Source organism: Hylobates moloch, unplaced genomic scaffold (genome assembly GCF_009828535.3).
Source record: "Hylobates moloch isolate HMO894 unplaced genomic scaffold, HMol_V3 SCAFFOLD_12, whole genome shotgun sequence".
Taxonomy (NCBI): domain Eukaryota; kingdom Metazoa; phylum Chordata; class Mammalia; order Primates; family Hylobatidae; genus Hylobates; species Hylobates moloch.
In genome coordinates, this window is record NW_026652287.1 from 99,161,924 (window position 1) to 99,182,930 (window position 21,007).

The window sequence follows — 21,007 nt, forward strand, 5'->3', positions numbered from 1 at the left end:
TTACTAAATTTGGATATACTTCTTTATTAAATAATTTAGACAATGAAAATAAAATTAATGTATACTCACTGTTAAAAGCTTAGAAAATTTAGAAAAAGAGAGAGCAGAAAATAAAAATCACTGATAATCTTACTCAGAGATATCCACTGTTAAACTTTTTGCATATGTCCTTTCAGATTTTTTTTTTGCTTGTATGTGTATTCAAAAATGGCTAATATCTTACTTTATTATCTGCTTCTTTCATTTAGTAACAAATTATGGCTATATTTCTATGGTAATACATATAGATACAATGTCATTTTAAATTAGGTGTTTAACATTTTATCATCAGGAATCACTGTAATTTAGTTTTTAAATTTTCTATTAATGGTCATTTGATTTGATTCTATTTTTTAAACAACCATAAACAATGCTGAAATGAACATCTTCATATGTGCATTTTTTGCTCTTGTTCAATTGCTTCCTTAGGATATATTCCTATATGTGATATTTAATTATAAAATATTTCTTTTCCTAACTCCCTGGAAGTTTACACTTGAGTATCAAAAACACTAGTAGATGACAATTCCTTTGCTATTAGAACAGAAGACCATAGAATCAACCAAAAACAGATACAAAGTTTTTCTCATGGGTAAGTGACCTACACTGGTCACTTAATTCTTCATTATATTTTGGGAAAATAAATTTGTATCTAAAAACCATCTTTATGATGAGGTATGACTTACAAAAATCTACTATTTATCTTACAAATTACTTCCAATTACTTTTACTTCTTCTTCTGTTGCTGGTATGAGGTCACTAATCGTAGATTTGATAAAATGCACTAACAATTATATGGAAGCCATACAATTAGTATTTTTTAAGTGTCTACAAAGAAGACTTTTGCAAGTGTTTTCTAGCTTTATTGTGAATGTGCAAGGGGTATATTCTATCAAGTAAGCATCATTCCTATCCTCAAGACACTTATATATATACCGGAAATAAGAAATCATTATCCATAGTTTGGAAAAATTTTTCTTTCAAGAAAATAATAAATGGAAAAGAGAAGTCCAAGGAAAAAAAAAGTCATCTGTTAAGATCTACTATGTACCAGGAATGTAGTTAACTACTTCCTCATTAATTATAGCCTCCCAATAATATTGAAGAAAGTAGATATTATTTATTATAGCTGTTTTCCATATGAAGAAGTGAAATTCAGACTGATGAAATGATTTGCACAAGGTGACACTGCCAATAATTGATATAGTGAGTATTCAAACCTAGGTGACACACTTTTGACTCAACAAAATAAGTTTTCAACAACTTGAGTGTCTCAGTGATAGAATATATTATCTCTGGAAGCAGTGAGCTTATCATCATGGGAAGTATGTTAGCAGATGTTAGTTGATGTTGGTTGATCATATATCAGAGACATGAAAAATACTCCACTGCTAATGGACGATTTCATTTGCTCATCTCTCTAGGCCTCTTCTAGAGGGTTAGATATTTTGTTGTATTGAGAACTGTACCATTTTTAAACCATTGATACGTCATAAGCAAATATTAGACCACAGAATAATACTCAACTATTTTACACTTAAGGGAAACCAAGTATCACATATGAACATTATCTCTAATTTTAGAATACTAGAGAATCTCAGCGGTATTTGAAAGATCAAAATTTGTATTATGCATGTTATTTTTGCTTTTAAGCACTAGTTAGAACGTATGGTGCCAAATACATTTTAGCGTCTGTGGTGCTAAGAACACAATCGTTTGATTAAACAACATCTCTTGATAAAGATTAGTTAGCACATGCTAGCCTAACAATTACTGAAATTCACATTTTCACATGGGTATCCTACTATTAAGTGATTCCTTAGATTTAATCTATCTGAAAAAAAGTCAGTAAAATGTTATATAAAATAATAATAAAAATAAATCCTCTCTTGATTTAGATAAAATAGTGTGCTTGTGTGCTAATGTATTCTACTACCCACCTTCCCCAGTTGCTTCTATTAAAAATAGTACTGTAAAAAGAAATAAAAATCAAAAATATAATATGCCTGTTGCAAAGCATTTCAGAGAAGCTTTTATGTGAAATTTAACAGTTCATGGAACAAAGAATATGACTGGAGGCAAGGAAAATTCCTCCTCTGAAAATAAGTGAAACCTAGGTCGTCATTAGAGTTTGTGCATTCACTTTTGGGACATAGGATATGTTCAGGGCTGTGATTCATTTACATACATGACTATGTGGCCCGTGTTTTGGGAGGGCTGTGGGGTGTTAGCTAAAGCCTTCCACGCTGGTAGTTATGCTTTGCTAAGAAGAAGGCTGGTTCTCTACTTACACCCCCTCAGATGGCTCTTTAGTGCATGTCTGTATGATTTAACCTAACAGAAAGAAGAAATGGACTAGCTTCTGTTATTCTATGTCAGCAGCATATTTTATTGAAAGGAGTATGGACTTCAAGAAAAGAGAAAGCAGGGTTTGAAGCAGCTGAGAAGTCAACAAGCTACTTATTTTTCTGAGCTCTTCTTCATCTATAAAATGGGCATAATAACACTTCACTGAGTGAGTTGTTTGGAGAATTGAATATAAAAAATGTTGACAGTAGTAAACTGCACATCATGTGATACACAGTTAAGAATAGAGTACATTTTAGCATCCTTTTTTTTAGTTCTGTAATAAGGAGATCGTAAATACATTTTTTAAAAAAATGTTTCCCTAGAATTTGGCGGGTGATATTGCCACTTAGGAGGATAGCTATCAGATGCATTGGTGACAAAGTACCTCCTGATGCAGACCCAGAGCTATATAAGCAAATATGAGGGGCTTGAAAGCAACCCAGACATTAGGCAGGAGCAGTTTCCAGGGCTGTGAAGATGTTTGCTCTCCTCTACTTAGGAAGAGGCTCTTTTAGGAGAAAGGGACATATGAGCTCTCCCTGTTCCTGCAGACCCAGGGAAAGAGGAGCTTGGATCAGGAAGCCAGAGAGCATTTACTCCGCCTTAGTGAGTTCCTAAAGTCCTAGAAACTCTCTATGGGTGGGTCTCTGCTGCTGTGAGGGACTCTGAACTGTGACCTGCCCCTCAGATCCCAGGAGGAAGAGAAGCAAAAGCTTAGAAAACAGGGCTGTAGGATGAGTGTTAGCCACTGATTTCAGAGCTATGTATTTTCCAGCAAATTGTCTAAGAACTATGCTTTATCTATCCAATATAGACAACGTACCCTATAATAAAATTCCTTAGGAATTAATTTTAATAGCTTTCATTTATAATTAAAATCTAGATGGCATTTATATATTGACAAATGAATACAATTTAACCTTAAGTATAAGAAGAAAATGCCAGCCTTAAAAATACATTTTAACTACTTAACTATTTTTATACGAATGCACTTGAGATTAATCTAATATAGTCCATATATCTTGCAGTCTGTTCGATGTAACATAAGATTATTAAAACTGCTTTAGAAATAGGAGGGTGTTTATAAGATTATCTGTCACCCTTGTATTGTGAAGCCTGAGCACTTGATTACTCTGCATGTTTGCTCTTGTGTAATGACAAGCATGTCCTGTGGAGCCAATTACTGCCTCCACTTTACTTAAGTGATCCTCCATCCCATCAAGAAGATCTTCAACCTGATTCTTAGAAAAGTGTGAGTATTTGAAGTAGTTCCAGTGAAGGTGGTAAATTTCCTAACTTGAAAGCACTTTCTTATGATTACAATGACAATGGTTAAAAAAATAAAACTTCAGAAAAGATTCCACATGAAAGCAACTTAGAATATGAGTAATTATACCTTAACTACAATCCTCAGTGATCAAAAGATAAGCAAGGTTTCCCAAGCATCTTTCTGTGGAGCTTGCACTCTAATGAGAAAGAGAAGCCATGCATACTCTGCAAAAAAGGCAAGAAAATTATATTTATGAATTACCAGCTATGTTTCAGGCTATAAAGTTGAGCATTCCCAACCTGCAAATCTGAAATCCGAAATGCTCCCAAATCTGAATTTTTTGAACACCTACATGGCACCACAAGTAGAAAATTTTGACTGTATTTTGACAAGTCACAGTCAAAATACAGTCAAAATTTTGTTTTGTGCACAAAATTATTAAAAATATTGCATAAAATTACATTCATGCTTTGTATAGAAGGTGTATATAAATAACAAATGAATTTCATGTTTAGATTTGGGTCCCAACTCCAAGATATTTCATTATACATATGCAAACATTCCAAATCCAAAAATAATTGAAATCTGAAACACTTCCGGTCACAAGCATTTCAGGTAAGGGATACCTAAACTGTAGTAGTACAGTCTGTAATTTAATCTTGCTACAGTCTTATAGGGTGGTTATTAAAAATCTGAGTTTCTAGGTGAGGAAGTTGACATCAGGGAGGTCAGAAATTGCAAAGCTGGGACTTGAGACCAGGTTCATCTAACTTCAAAACCTGTTATCTGAGAGGATTCTAAAAATGCAAACCTGAGGGTGCATGATGATGTAGAATATATTATCACATCACATATCCAGCTTTGCCAAAGAACAGGGTAGTCTACACAATATGAGGCATTGAATATAATTGAATCCTACACCAATACTGATTTGTTTGGCATTTGAGTCTGATTTCAAGTGGGAAAATAGAAGTGTTGTTTGTAAAACTTATGAATTAATAAGTTCTTAGAATCAAAAGGACTGACCTCAAACAAATTCAGGAAATTATATTCACTCTTATTTCTGTCTTAGTCCTGGACAGTTGATGTTGCTGGGTAAGTTTCAAACTACTATATAATTGCTGAGAAAATTGGGGTGGGAGGAAAAAGAGGAAACTGATTTCTATTAGTAAAACTAGTTGATGACCCATAGAGACTGCTCAAACGTCGAGTGGGTTCATATTTATAGGAATAAAGATGAGAGACCTCCAAATCTTTTCCTGATCCAATAAATATTTTGTTTATAAAATATCTGACATTAGAAATGTGTAGGGGTGGGGAGAGCAAACAAAAATGCTGAGACAAAATGGACAAGAGCATCCAAATGTAATGCTGACCTTTGATCCTTCATCTCCGTTGCTTAAGATTTTATTCTCCCCATTGTCTTATGAGGTCTTGAGCAACAAACATAAATGTCCAAAAAACTACACAGCTCTGTTAAAGCCAGGCATAGCACTGGACTCAGTATCCTTCCAAAGCAAAATTTTGCAGATAGACAACACATACTATGTAAAACGGTGTTTCCTCTTGCTCATTTTAAATTTACCTCCCATTAATTTCATTGCCTGTCCCTTCCCAATTGTCAAGCAAAAACAGTATGATCAGATTTCATCAAAATAACTTAGACCACTTAAATCAATGTGTATTAGACTTTTCTTCTATCTTTGCCAGGGTACTCTGGAATTTTATGCTGTCTTTTAGTAATGGCTCTTCTCTGGTACCAATTGACTGGTGCGTTTATTATGACCTGTATTCCAACTCACACACCACAACAATTCCTGCGAATACAGTGAATTTAACATTAAGATTGTAAGATCAGCTGACATTCTAAGATTCTTAAAGACAGGGCTTATGTGTATTTATCTTGGTATGACCACAGCAGCAAACACAATGTCTGCATCACAATAGGACAAAGTGAGAGATAACATTTAATATATATCTACATATGTTAGACTTTTATGTATACGCCATCGTGCATCTCTACAACCATCCTCTATTACTATTCTCATTTCTGTCAATGGGGAAACTGAGTAAGTCGCCTAAGATCGAGCAGCTGGTAAATAACAGAGCCAAGATTTGAATTCATGTCTGTCTGACTTTTTTTTTACCAGGTGATTTGCCAACCACACTCAGTACCCAAAATATTACTTGTGGAATGCCATTTGCACAGTTGTTTATGGCACCTCTAATTAAACCTAGCCTTGAGAAGGAAAAAACTGCAACTCACCAAAACTGTAATTCACAACTAGCCTAATGGCCAAGTGGAATGGTACATGCCATGGTCAATCACTTAGCACAGAAGTAGTGTGTGAGGAAGAGGTAAAAACTGAGGCACACACAGAGCCAGCCTCTGTTAATAATAATGATTCTTTGGGGACCGAGTCTCCACTTTCATTTTAACTACCATTGTAGAAAAATGATAAATAAATGCAGTAGGTAGGATGGCAATATGATAGGTAGAAAGAGAATTAAGAAAAAATAATTTGTGAATTTGTTTACCACTAAAATGCCCTTAAGAGGCAGCTTTGTCCAAGTGGCACTTTTAACATTTATTTTTACTTTCAATAATCATGTTTATCATATTTTTATGGTTCAATGGCACTACATGTTTGAAGAATTTTAGAACATTAATGTCCAATGTTATCTAAGTCTAGCTGTGGACTTCATGCATGAAACACCATTCCAGCACAGAAGCACTCCTAGCTTGAATATCCTCAGTACTGAGGAACTTACTATCACACTGGGCAGCCACTCTATCTTTGAATAAAGATAGAACGAGTAAAGTTGATAAGAAAAGAAATTCTTACCTTCACATCAATCAAAGATCTGTATTCTTACAATATCCCTGAAATTATTCTGTAAGCAGGCCTGAAAGAATTATGTGGCAACATATGTTGCTAGGCTGGTTCGTTGGGTTTTGGCAAAGTCCTCAGTGTTTGTCAGCATTTCTATGTGAGAGAACTGGCTACATAGTCTATCTTGGAGCTAATATCATACTTGGGTCACTAAACATATGTATGAAATTTTGAGAGTTGTTTCTTAATTTTTCAGTTTTAAAATCTAATGCAAACCTGTATCTCAGAAAAAAAGTATTGCTTGAGCTTTTTAAAAATTATCACTTAATTAACATGGGGCCCAGCCGAGTTAGAATAACTTCTCACTTGTTCCAACATAAGAGAAACAAGCAAGGTATTCCTACCAGGGTGTCACTTAGACCTGCATATTCTTTTTAGTGATTGCAATGTTACTTCTTAGCCACCCAGGCCAATCCACCATAAAGCAATCATTCTCCAACTTTCCTGGTCTTAAGAGTCACTTGGATTGCTTGTTTAAAAGGCATATTTGTTGAGCTCTGCCTCCAGAAATACTGATTTAGTAGCATGGAGCCGAGGAATCTTCATTTTTCACCAGTGCTGGAAGCGATTCTGATGCAAGTGATTTGTAGACCACATTTTGAGAAAAATTCCCTCGTGTTAGCAGTTGTAATGATGCAGGTAGTTCATTCAGTTTTGCTTCAGTACAAAACTGCAAGGATAATACTATTGGGTTTTCTAGATATAGGATCATGCCATCTGCAAACAGGGATAGTTTGACTTCCTCTCTTCCTATTTGGATGCTGTATTCGTCCGTTTTTCACACTGCTGTAAAGATACTACCTGAGACTGGGTTATTTATAAAGAAAAGAGGTTTAACTGACTCACAGTTTCGCATGGCTGAGGAGGCCTCAGGAAACTTACAATCATGGCAGAAGGCAAACGGGAAGCAAGGCACATCTTACATGGCAGCAGGAGAGAGAGACAGTAAAGGGGGAATTGCCACACTTTAAGACCATCAGGTCTCATGAGAACTCACCCGCTATCACGAAAACAGCATTCGGGGAACCACCCCCATGATCCAATCACCTCCCACTAGGTCCCTCCCTTGACATATCAAGATTACAGTTCAAGATGAGATTTGGGTGGGAACACAGCCAAACCATAGCAGATCCCCTTTATTTCTTTCTCTTGCCTGATTGCACTGGCCAGAACTTCTGATACTACGTTGAATAGGAATAGGGAGGGCATGCTTGTCTTGTGCTGATTTTCAAGGAGAATGCTTCCAGCTTGCCCATTAAAAAGAATGAGATTATATCCTTTGCAGGGACATGGATGGAGCTGGAGACCACTATCTTTAGCAAACTAACACAGGAACAGAAAACCAAATTCTGCATCTTCTCACTTATAAGTGGGAGCTAAATGACGAGAACACATGGACACACAGAGGGGAACAATGTACACTGAGGTCTTTTGGAGGATGGAGGGTGGGAGGAGGGAGAGAGTCAGGAAAAATAATGGGTACTAGGCTTAATACCTGGGTGATGAAATAATCTGGACAACAAACCTCCATGATACAAGTTTACCTATGCAGCAAACATACTTGTATCTCTGAACATAAAATAAAAAAAAAAAGAAGAAAATTGCAAAGATGGTAAGATTTGGGGCCCTTTCATAACTTTTCAAATATGTCAACTGAGAATATCAAAATGAATCACCAGGCTTTTTTGTTTGGGGTGTGTTCCTGTGTGTTTGTCACAAAATTCACATACTTTTCAACTGTGCCTGCCTTACACTAAAATAGTCATTATACCCAGCTGTATAGGCCCAGCTATATACATATATATGTATATATATGTGTGTGTGTGTGTGTGTGTGTGTGTGTGTGTGTGTGTGTGTGTGTGTATGTGTGTATGTGTGTGTGTGTCTGGGGGCTCCACACACATTTGGTGTCAATACTGAAGTAATGCAAATACCTCTGTTATTGGCTACAAAACTCAAACAAGAAAAATGAATAGATTTGGATCTGCTATGGCCTTCCACTTCTGCTTTGAACTTTAGTTGTAGGGAAGAAAATAATACTTAGCAAGAGTAATATATAAAATAGTGATTGCAAAACCAACTATTTGTGAAATAGTCTGCTAAGTATTATGGGATACATAAAGATGATTAACACACAGTTCTTGCCAAATTGGAGCCCACAACTTAGCAGAAGTTGTGAATCATTTTGGTCAGGTGAATGTTTCACTGAATCAGAAATATTAGTGTATTAAGTAATCAGATTCTTTAATGCTTTGAAGTGTTTCATACCGAGCTCTACATAAAGTGGAAACTTCGTGTGTGTGCATGTGTGTCTATATATATACATATTTGAAGACAGGGTCTCACTATCTTGCCAAGGCTGGTCTCAAACACCTATGCTCTAGCAATCCTCTGGCCTCAGCCTCCCAAGTACCTGGGACTACAGGCACATGCCTAGCACATAGAAAAACTTCACTGGTGTCCAAGATGGCTGAATAGGAAGAGCTCTGGTCTGCAGCTCGCAGTGAGATCAATGCAGAAGATGGGTGATTTCTGCATTTCCAACTGAGGTACCTGGTTCATCTCATTGAGATTGGTTGGACAGTGGGTGCAGCCCACAGAGGGTGAGCTGAAGCAGGGCAGGGTGTTGCCTCACCCAGGAAGTGCAAGGGGTGGGGGGATTTCCCTTTCCTAGCCAAGGGAAGCTGTGACAGACTGTACCTGGAGAAATGGTACACTCCTGATCAAATAGTGCACTTTTCCCACAGTCTTAGCAACCGGCAGACCAGGAGATACCTTCCCTTGCCTGGCTCGGTGGGTCCCACACCCATGGAGCCTTGCTCACTGCTAGCGCAGCAGTCTGAGATCAACATGCAATGCTGCAGCTTGACGGGGGGAGGGGAATCCGTCATTGTTGAGGCTTGAGTAGCTCACAGTGTGAACAAAGCAGCCGGGAAGCTCCAACTGGGTGGAGCCCGCCGCAGCTCTGCAAGGCCTACTGCCTCACTAGATTCCACCTCTGGGGGAAGGGCATAGCAGAACAAAAGGCAGCAGACAGTTTCTGCAGACTCAAATGTCCCTGTCTGACAGCTCTGAAGAGAGCAGCGGTTCTCTCAGCACAGCATTTGAGCTCCAAGAACAGACAGACTGCCTCCTCAAGCAGGTCCCTGACCCCTGTGTAGCCTGACCGGGAGACACCTCCCAGTAGGGGCCAAAGGACACCTCAAAGAGGTGGGTGCTCCTCTGGGACAAAGCTTCCAGAGGAAGGATCAGGCAGCAATATTTGCTGTTCTGCAGCCTCCACTAGTGATATCCAGGCCAACAGGGTCTAGAGTGGGCCTCCAGCAAACTCCAACAGACCTGCAGCTGCGGGGCTTGACTGTTAGAAGGAAAACTAATAAACAGAAAGGAATAGCATTTACACCAACAAAAAGGACATCCACACTAAAACCCCATCTGTATAGGTCACCACATCAAAGACCAAAGGTAGATAAAACCACAAAAATGTGGAGAAACCAGAGCAGGAAAGCTGAAAATTCCAAAAACCAGAATGCCTCTTCTCCTCCAAAGGATTGCAGCTCCTCGCCAGCAAGGGAACAAAATTGGAGAGAGAATGAGTTTGATGAGTTGACAGAAGTAGGCTTCAGAAGATCGGTAATAACAAACTCCTCTGAGCTAAAGGAGCATGTTCTAACCCATCTCAGGGAAGCTAAAAACCTTGAAAAAAGGTTAGACAAATGGCTAACTAGAATAAACAGTGTACAGAAGACTTTAAATGACCTGATGGAGCTGAAAACCAAAGCACGAGAACTTCATGATGCATGCACAAGCATCAATAGCCAATTTGATCAAGTGGAAGAAAGGATACCAGTGATCGAAGATCAAATTAATGAAATAAAGCAAGAAGACAAGATTAGAGAAAAAAGAGTGAAAAGAAATGAACAAAGCCTCCAAGAAATATGGGACTATGTGAAAAGACCAAATATACACTTGATTGGTGTATCAGAAAGTGACGAGGAGAATGGAACCAAGTTAGAAAACACTCTTCAGGATATTATCTAGGAGAACTTCCCTAATCTAGCAAGGCAGGCCAACATTCAAATTCAGGAAATACAGAGAATACCACAAAGATACTCCTCGAGAAGAGCAACCCCAAGACACATAATCATCAGATTCAACAAGGTTGAAATGAAGGAAAAAATGTTAAGAGCAGCCTGAGAGAAAGGTTGGGTTATCCACAAAGGGAAGCCCACTAGACTAACAGTGGATCTCTTGGCAGAAACATTACAAGCGAGAAGAGAGTGGGGGCCAATATTCAACATTCTTAAAGAAAAGAATTTTCAACCCAGAATCTCATATCCAGACAAATTATGCTTCATAAATGAAGGAGAAATAAAATCCTTTACAGACAAGCAAATGCTGAGAGATTTTGTCACCACGAGGCCTACCTTACAAGAGCTCCTGAAGGAAGCACTAAACATGGAAAGGAACAACCAGTATCAGCCACTGCAAAAACATGCCAAATTGTAAAGACCATCAACACTATGAAGAAACTGTGCAATTAACAGGCAAAATAACCAGCTAAGATCATAATGATAGGGTCAAATTCAAAGATAACAGTATTAACCTTAAATGTAAATGGGCTAAATGCCCCTACTAAAAGACACAGACTGGCAAATTGGATAAAGAGTCAAGACCCATCAGTGTGCTGTATTCAGGAGACCCATCTCACGTGCAAAGACACACATAGGCTCAAAATAAAGGGATGGAGGAAGATCTACCAAGCAAATGGAAAACAAAAAAAAATCAGGGATTGCAATCCTAGTCTCTGATAAAACAGACTTTAAACCAATAAAGATCAAAAGAGACAAAGAACGCCACTACATAATGGTAAAGGGATCAATTCAACAAGAAGAACTAACTATCCTAAATATATATGCACCCAATACAGGAGTACCCAGATTCATAAAGCAAGTCCTTAGAGACCTACAAAGAGACTTAGACTCCCACACAATAATAATGGGAAACTTTAACACCCCACTGCCAATATTAGACAGATCAATAAGAGAGAAAGTTAACAAGGATATCCAGGACTTGAACTCAGCTCTGGACCAAGAGGAGATAATAGATATCTACAGAACTCCATACCCCAAATCTTCTCAGCACCACATTCCACTTATTCTAAAATTGACTGCATAGCTGAAAGTAAAACACTTCTCAGCAAATGTAAAAGAACAGAAATTATAACAAACTGTCTCTAAGACCACAGTGCAGACAAATTTGAACTCAGGATTAAGAAACTCACTCAAAACTGCATAACTACCTGGAAACTGAACAACTTGCTCCTGAATGACTACTGGGTAAATAACGAAATTAAGGCAGAAATAAAGATGTTCTTTGAAACCAATGAGAACAAAGACACAATGTAGCAGAATCTCTAGGACACATTTAAAGCAGTGTGTAGAGGGAAACTTATAGCACTAAATGCCCACAAGAGAAAGCAGGAAAGATCTAAAATTGACATGCTAACATCACAATTAAAAGAACTAGAGAAGCAAGAGCAAACACATTCAAAAGCTAGCAGAAGACAAGAAATAATTAAGATCAGAGCAGAATTGAAGGAGAAAGAGACACAAAAAACCTTCAAAAAATCAATGAATCCAGGAGCTGGTTTTTTGAAAAGATCAACAAAATTGATAGACCGCTAGCAAGACTAATAAAGAAGAAAAGAGAGAAGAATCAAACAGATGCAATAAAAAATGATAAAGGGGATATCGCCACCAATCCCACAGAAATACATACAAACTACCATCAGAGAATACTATAAACACCTCTATGCAAATAAAGTAGAAAATCTAGAAGAAATGGATAAATTCCTGGACACATACACCCTCCCAAGACTAAACCGGGAAGAAGCTGAATCTCTGAATAGACCAATAACAGGTTCTGAAATTGAGGCAATAATAAATAGCCTAGCAACAAGAAAAGTCCAGGACCAGACAAATTCACAGCCAATTTCTACCAGAAGTACAAAGAGGAACTGGTACCATTCCTTCTGAAACTTTTCCAATCAATAGAAAAAGAGGGAATCCTCCCTGACTCATTTTCTGAGGCCAGCATCATCCTGATAACCAAAGCCTGGCAGAGACACAACAAAAGAGAATTTTATGCCAATATCCCTGATGAACATCGATGTGAAAATCCTCAATAAAATACTAGCAAACTGAATCCAGCAGCAAATCAAGAAGCTTATCCACCATGATCAGGTTGGCTTCATCCTGGGATGCCAGGTTGGTTCAGCATACGCAAATCAATAAACATAATCCATCACATAAACAGAACCAACAAGGTCATGATTATCTGAGTAGATGCAGAAAAGGCCTTCAACAAAATTCAACAGCCCTTCATGCTAAAAACTCTCAATAAACTAGGTATTGATGGAATGTATCTCAAAATAATAAGAGCTATTTATGACAAACCCATGGCCAATATCATACTGAATGGGCAAAAACTGGAAGCATTCCCTTTGAAAACCAGCACAAGACAGGGATGCCCTCTCTTACCACTCCTATTCAAAATAGTGTTGGAAGTTCTGGCCAGGGCAATCAGGCAAGAGAATGAAATAAATCAATTAGGAAAAGAGGAAGTCAAATTGTCTCTGTTTGCAGATGATATGATTGTATATTTAGAAAACCCCATCATTTTAGCCCGAAATCTCCTTAAGCTGATAAGCAACTTCAGCAAAATCTCAGGATACAAAATCAATGTGCGAAAATCACAAGCATTCCTATACACCAATAATAGACAAACAGAAAGTCAAATCGTGAGTAAACTCCCATTCACAATTACTACAAAGAGAATAAAATACCTAGGAATCCAATTTACAAAGGATGTGAAGGACCTCTTTAACCAGAACTACAAACCATTGCTCAATGAAATAAAAGAGAACACAAACAAATGGAAGAACATTCCATGCTCATGGATAAGAAGAATCAATATCGTGAAAATGGCCACACTGCCCAAGGTAATTTATAGATTCAATGCTATCACCATCAAGTTGCCACAGACTTTCTTCACAGAATTGGAAAAAACTACTTTACAATTCATGTGGAACCAAAAAAGAGCCTGCAGAGCCAAGACAATCCTAAGCAAAAAGAACAAACCTGGAGGCATCATACTATCTGACTTCAAATTATACTATAAGGCTACAGTAACCAAAACAGCATGATTCTGGTACCAAAACAGATATATAGACCAATGGAACAGAACAGAGGCCTCAGATATAACAACACACATCTACAACCATCTGATCTTTGACAAACCTGACAAAAACAAGAAATGGGGAAAGGATTCCCTATTTAATAAATGGTGCTGAGAAAACCGAATAGCCATATGTAGAAAGCTGAAACTGGATCCCTTCCTCACACCATATACAAAAATTAACTCAAGATGGCTTAATGACTCTAATGTAAGACCTAACACCATAAAAACCCTAGAAGAAAACCTAGGCAATACCATTCAGGACATAGGCATGGGCAAAGACTTCATGACTAAAACACCAAAAGCAATGGCAACAAAAGCCAGAATAGACAAATGGGATCTAATTAAACTAAAGAGATTCCACACAGCAAAAGAAAAGGCAACCAACAGAATGGGGGAAAATTTTTGCAATCTACCTATCTGACAAAGGGCTAATATCCAAAATCTACAAAGAACTTAAACAAATTTACAAGAAAAAAATAACCCCATCAAAAAGTGGGCAAAGGTTACAAACAGACACTTCTCAAAAGAAGAAATCTATACAGCCAACAGACACATGAAAAAATGCTCATTGTCACTGGTCATCAGAGAAATGCAAATCAAAACCAAAATGAGATACCAACCATTGTGGAAGACAGTGTGGCGATTCCTCAAGGATCTAGAACTAGAAATACCATTTGACCCAGCGATCCCATTACTGGGTATATACCTAAAGGATCATAAATCGTGTTACTATGAAGACACACGCACACGTATGTTTATTGCGGCACTATTCACAATAGCAAAGACTTGGAACCAACCCAAATGTCCATCAGTGATAGACTGGATTAAGAAAATGTGGCACATATACACCATGGAATACTATGCAGCCATTAAAAAGGATGAGTTCATGTCCTTTGCAGGGACATGAACGAAGCAGGAAACCATCATTCTCAGCAAACTGTCACAAGGACAGAAAACCAAACACCACATATTCTCACTCATAAGTGAACAATGAGAACACATGGACACAGGGCGGGGAACATCACATGCAGGGGCCTCTTGTGGGGTGGGGAGCTGGGGGAGGGATAGCATTAGGAGAAATACCTAATGTAAATGACGAGTTGATGGGTGCAGCAAACCAACATGGCACATGTATCCTTATGTAACAAACCTGCATGTTGTGCACATGTACCCTAGCACTTAAAGTATAATAATAAAAAAAAGACTTACAACCAACGGAGAGTTTGAAATATATTTAAATTAAAAGTATTATTAAAAATTCTAAAAAAAAAGAGAAAAACTTCACTGGCATAGTAAAATAGCACATGGGAAAAAATCCTCTCAATTTGCTAAGTCAATATTCTTATAACTGATGTTGCTTATATGTCATTGTTGTTAGATCTGAGAGTGGAAGGAAATAATTTGTGGTTATTGTTATAATGAAAAAAATGCAATTATCTAAAGATTCCTATCATTTTCTCACTACTCCTTAAGAACATTTATTCATTATAATGTAGAGGAAGGTTTCCTTACTTGTGGTCTCACCATTCATCTCTTTAAGTTCATTGTTGATTCCAACATCTATGGAACTCATTATTTTGTCTATCTGTAAGAAACAAAAAACAGTTAAATGGACTGTTACATTCACTTTTAACATTGCATTTTAAAATAACTTTCAAATGAAGGGAGCAAATATTTTTGATGTTATTACCACAGTGTTCCACAGTTAAGAGACGCATAGCGAAATCTTTAAAGGGAAGCAAACATCTTTCGGATTGTTTTATTAAAATGTAAAGTATGTTCCCCTTCCTTAAACTTTCAAAATTAGCTCGCCTTTTCTTTGTGTTTCTTGAAATAAACTTTTTACTTGGATAGATTGGTCATTTAGGAACTGTGTATTCTTCAAACTCAGAAGGACTGTAGATAAACTCGTGACAAAGTCTTTGCTCTCTGGCATGCTTCTTCTTCTGCCTAAGAACATACATCTCATCTAACTGGTTAAGGAGCAGGTTTCAGGATGTGGAGAGCATGGCCACAGGAGCAAAGTTTTTTGTTTTGACAGAATCTCGCTGTGTTGCCTAGGTTACAGTGCAGTGGCACCATCTCAGCTCACTGCAACCTCCGCCGCCCAGGTCCAAGTGAGTCTTGTGCCTCAGCCTCCCAAGTAGCTGGGATTACAGGAGTGTGCCACCACACCTGGATAATTTTTGTGTTTTTAGTAGAGATGGGATTTTGCCATGTTGGCCAGGATGTTTCTGAACTCTTGGCCTCAAATGATCTACCTGCTTCGGCATCCCAAAGTGCTGGGATTACAGGCATGAGCCACCATGCCCCGCCTGGAGCAAGTTCTAACCAAATGGTTTGACCAGCCACAAGCTGATTACTGGCATCCAATCACCAGCATCTAGGCATGAAAACAACTTAATTATAAGATCTAAGTTAAATGTTAATTAACCTTGCCTCTACAAAAGGATTTCAGATGTTATTCACTAAATTAATAAATATAAGAAATGGCTATACTTGAAAAAATAACCATCTACTAGTATGGAATTTAAAGGAAGATATGACTGTCTAAGCTATAGCAATTTATGGCTTAATGACTCTCTTGATGTTAGCAACCTGAATAAGATAGCAGGTTTCAGAAAGGACAATGGGCATTACTTAAATGTCCCAGTTTGTTCACCCTGAAACAGATGCAGAGATATTAAGTGATTTTCCCAAACAGCTCAATTCAGAATATCACTATCAGACCATATCCATTTCTAGTTCTCCAAATACTATAATGATCTATTGTGCTTCTAAGCCTAATCCAACTGGTACAGTCTTTTCAGAGACAATATGTGATGTGTTAGAATGAAATACCAAGAGAGACTGTATGAAATTAAAGACTTTGTCTTTAAGCAGAACTTAAATTGGTGATATTTGAACCTCAAACATTTTTTTTTCTTTATTTCCCTGATAGCTGCAAAAGGGAAATATCAAATGATGTGTGTTTATTGTATGGTGGCTGGAGAAGAGCTAGGACACTTTATTTACTATGAAGATTCTAAGGAGCTTTTCTGAAAATATAAGATAATTTAAAGAAGGGAGACAAGCTAACAAAGAGTTTGGCAAGTAGCAAAACAACACAGAGCAAAATACCAAGCTTTTTCTCGATTTGCCAGCTGCAGTGCTTGGTAGGACGAGATGTGAATATTCTCTTGTACCTCATAGCTAGTTATTACTTCTGCTTGATATCAATTTCTATGGAAACAATAGATTAACCCACATGTGTGGAACTGTGTTTGTTTTTATACTTGCTGTGAAATTACCATGCATTACCCACAGAACCATTTCATTCCAGTTGGAGCTGTATGCTTTTTTTTTTCTTGCTTTTGAAAGAGCTAAAAAGCTGAAAATCCTTCCCCCAAACCTCCCTTGACTCCAAAGCCTTATAGGATGAACAGCAAGAAGAATAAAGCTTACTTCTTCCCATTCCGATGTGAAGGATGGTGTTCTTTCAGAATTCCCTTTAGAACTGTGTTCAGCAGTGGAAGATTCACTCCAGTTAACTCTTGATGTTTTCTCATTGGAAGGATAGGCAATGAGATCAGAATCAGATTTAGAGACACTTTTTGACAAATGCATGTCGATCAAGGCTTTAGGCAATGACCTTATTCTCCCCAGAGTACAGGCTCTCTCCACAAATCCCCCTGTGTTCATAACCCACTGGTCCCCATTCCGAGATCCACTCCTGGTTGATCTTGTGCCAACAATGGTATGGTTTTCGAGTTGGTTGCTTTTTTTGTGAAAAATTGTTCTACTGACCACTTTGGGTTTAATTTTCTTTACCAAAGGTTCTGAGTTATTTTCTATTGGAGACTGCTTGAAAGGCAAAGGACTGTTTGCCAAACTGACTTCATCTTGTCCTTTTTCACATTGTTCTGTTTTCCCATAGAGGTGAAATGGATTTTCAGGGGACTCACAGGCTGGAGAGGATCCATGGAGCAGGCCTGCAAATTGCCCAGGATCATATTCTTTTGGGGGATCATTGTCATCCTGTCGGGAGAGGTCATCTGCAAAAGGAAGGAAGGGATATCAGGGTTTATAAAGGTTCTGAAAGCCACGATATAGTAGCAGTGCCCTTATGAACATGTGGGCTATCCAAACATTTCATTTACTGCTACACAGCAATACCTTCACTTTATGAAATACCTCTGACCCCACAGTGCCATGTATAGAATGAATGTATGAGTGTGTGTGCGTGTGTATGCATGTGTGAATCATTCTTTCTGATATACCTTAGAGTTCATTTCAAAAGTATGAATTGTGTATTAATTGAGTGACTTCTTTCACTTCTCCCTTGAACCCAGGGTGTATCTTTTATAGCCAATGAACAAAATTGGGTTTTCTTAAAGTAGAACACACACATCTAAACTCTCACAGTAAATGAATCATCGTGCAGTAGGACACTAGGCAGGTAAGTCAAGGTCATATATAATGACAACCCTCTGCCCTCCTCCCAGCAAACAAATTCAAAAACCAAATTTTGAAAAAAGGTATTATTAAAAGTAATTTAAGTTTAATAATCCTGATCATATTACCTTAAATAGAAATTAAAAATAATTCTATGCAGATTATATAATTTAGACAAAAAAAATTTGTTCAGACTTAACATAGGCAAACAACGCAATATCAGAAAAAGAGAGACTCCAATGCAAGAAACTAATGTTGAGCTATGAACGCAAAGGTAGCTTTTTCTTTCTTCTCTGAAACAGCATTAGCTATTTTCTAATTTTTTCAGACCTTTGAAGATGCAATGCAGAAAAGAAACCAATGGTGAATGATAATTTTTATTCCTTTGGATTTTTTTCTAAGATAAAACACACACTTTCTCTGAGATTTAAAATACACCATGCTTTTTGCGACTTAATTTGTCTTTTAAAGACATACGATGTAAAAACCTGGCCAAAGAATTTGGCAAAGAAAGTAAGTGTCCTTTTTTTCAGTGTTCATTTTAATTCATATCAATAGCTAAATATTGCCAAGATGAAAATTTAAATTACCTGATAAGCCCATAACTCACTGTTGCAAAGAACTAAAGTATAGTAAATGTGGTACATAATGACAACAAATCCAAAGTTGATTTGCTGATTCATACTTTCAGTAAGTTAATTATTACCACAAACCCCAAACACTAACATTTTTATAAATTAACAAGTAACATTTAATGGGTAAGTGCTATTTACTAGGCACTGAATGAGGAATTATATTTATATCATCTCATGTGACACCCATAACAATCCTATGAAGTGATTATTAATAACAATTATGATTTTGTGATGGAAAGAGATGGCCAAAATATCGAATTCTCATATTTTTAAGAAATTGGCAACCATAATAAATCTCATTAGACATTGGCTCAGAAGATGCTACAGACACATCTGCTCTTTATAGTGAAGATTGGCCCCAGGTCTCTATACTGCTCTCTGCCTGGGAGCTGGTAAAAGCAGGTATATTCCTAGCTATGTATCTCTAGACTTCACCCTGGTTCCTGCTTGATTTTTCCAAAGAGAAGATGTTTGCCTGCCCAGCTATCATACCAGCATCCTGAGATTGAAGAAAGAAGAGTGACAGGAAGAGAGATCCAAGAGACATGAATCTACAAAAGCAACAATCTGCATCCATCTACTACTATTATCCTGTCTTCTCACAAAAACAAAACAAAACAATAAAACCTCATCCCTTTCTAAAATAGCCACACTGTCTTGATAACTCACTATCTTGTTTTCCTTTCACAACAGAGACCATTCTAGGGGTAGAATAGTGAGTGGACAGTGGGATAAGACAGCTTTGAATTGTCTGTAAAGACTAGAGTTTATCACTGAGTATGTGCATTTTTGAGAAGTCAAAATTAACATTTAGACAACTTAAGACGCTGACATTTCTCCACCTAGTAAGCGATTAAGCTGAGATTCAAATTAAGGTCTATCGGATTCTGACATCCACTGGCCTTGCAAATATATTGCTATTAAAGATAAGCTTTTAAAAAATCTAGGGTTGGTTTATCCATAGGACAAGCAAGTAGGCTCTTTGTAAAGAGAGACATGCTTCTCCTATTCCTGACTATATCTGGAATTTGGGAAAAGTGGACTAAAAGCATCAGAGCTTTTTCTTCATTTTGTTTTGTTTTCTTCTTGGAGATAAGCTAATACTAAGAAGAAAATAAGACCTGGCATCTTGTTCCAATGCATTTTTTTCCTAGGCTACTTGGATCTCACATAGTGCTTTACAACATAAGCAGGTTGGTATGGGTGACAATAATGGTGATGAAGGTGGTAGGAAGGAGGAATTCTGAAATAAGGAAGTTTAAGAATTTCATTTTGAAAGTTGCCGAGGAAGGATAAAGGGTCTGAATTTGAAAGGAAAATCGAAAAGAGCTTGCCTATTGTGGGAAAAAGATTCTGTAAATCTCAGCCAAAAGAGTTTCTGACAATGTTCATTATCTAGAAAAATGAGAATTTTAGGGGCGTAATATTATTTAAAGTTTTCTGCAAATATTATTATTAGGTTACCATCCCCTCTGTAGTTTGACTACAATGACTATAATTACCACCCCACAATGCTTTACACTGTCCAAGTCCTCTAGACACAAGCCGTCACTTCTCAAAGTAAAAGATAATTTCACTGTTAGCTTATAAAGCTTAGTTTTTTGAATAGCAGTTCTTAGCACTGTGATGGTAACATTTCTGCCAAGAGTGGTGAAAAGACAAATATTACTTGCTTTTTCCAGTGGCCAAATCCTAAAGATTATTCAAGTCAAAGAAAATGAGAAGTTGCTATGAAGCCTCCTGGAAAGCCTGTGTGGTGGATTGATTGCAGTTATGGCCCCAGTCTGCTCGCAGCTCCCTGCAGACACAGCCTTCCCCGTATCCAGTCCTCCCACGCTGACTCCCTCACAGTGTGGCCATGCGCCTTGTACTGCTCAATCAGACTGCAGCAAATGTGATATAAGCAGAGACCTCTGAAAAGCATGTGTGCATTAGACTTGTTCCCTTGTTGCTCTTGGAACCCTGACACCGTGTGAACAAGCCAGGCTGGCCTGCTGGATGATGAGGTGACACATTACCCAGCTGTTTCAAAATGTAGGTTTTATTATATTTTTCAGGTATGTTGAAACCAACAGATCAGGAGACAATTGCCATTGAAAGATAGACGCTATACTCATTGATCGGAGAGACATGCCACATTATAG

The 21,007-nt window shown here is 37.5% G+C and overlaps 1 protein-coding gene across 6 annotated transcripts in view; it reads right to left on the minus strand.

Moving 5' to 3' along the window:
• The window catches only part of ANKS1B (ankyrin repeat and sterile alpha motif domain containing 1B), a 1,246,961-nt gene that overhangs the window by 496,019 nt on the left and 729,935 nt on the right, over nucleotides 1-21,007 (minus strand). For all 6 annotated transcript variants that reach the window (XM_032170973.2, XM_032170979.2, XM_032170972.2 and 3 more), the window contains exons 13-14: nucleotides 17,239-17,828; nucleotides 15,307-15,379 (exon numbers count right to left, since the gene is read on the minus strand). In XM_032170973.2, coding sequence (XP_032026864.1) covers nucleotides 15,307-15,379; nucleotides 17,239-17,828 — 663 coding nt within the window. The remainder of the gene's footprint in view (nucleotides 1-15,306; nucleotides 15,380-17,238; nucleotides 17,829-21,007) is intronic.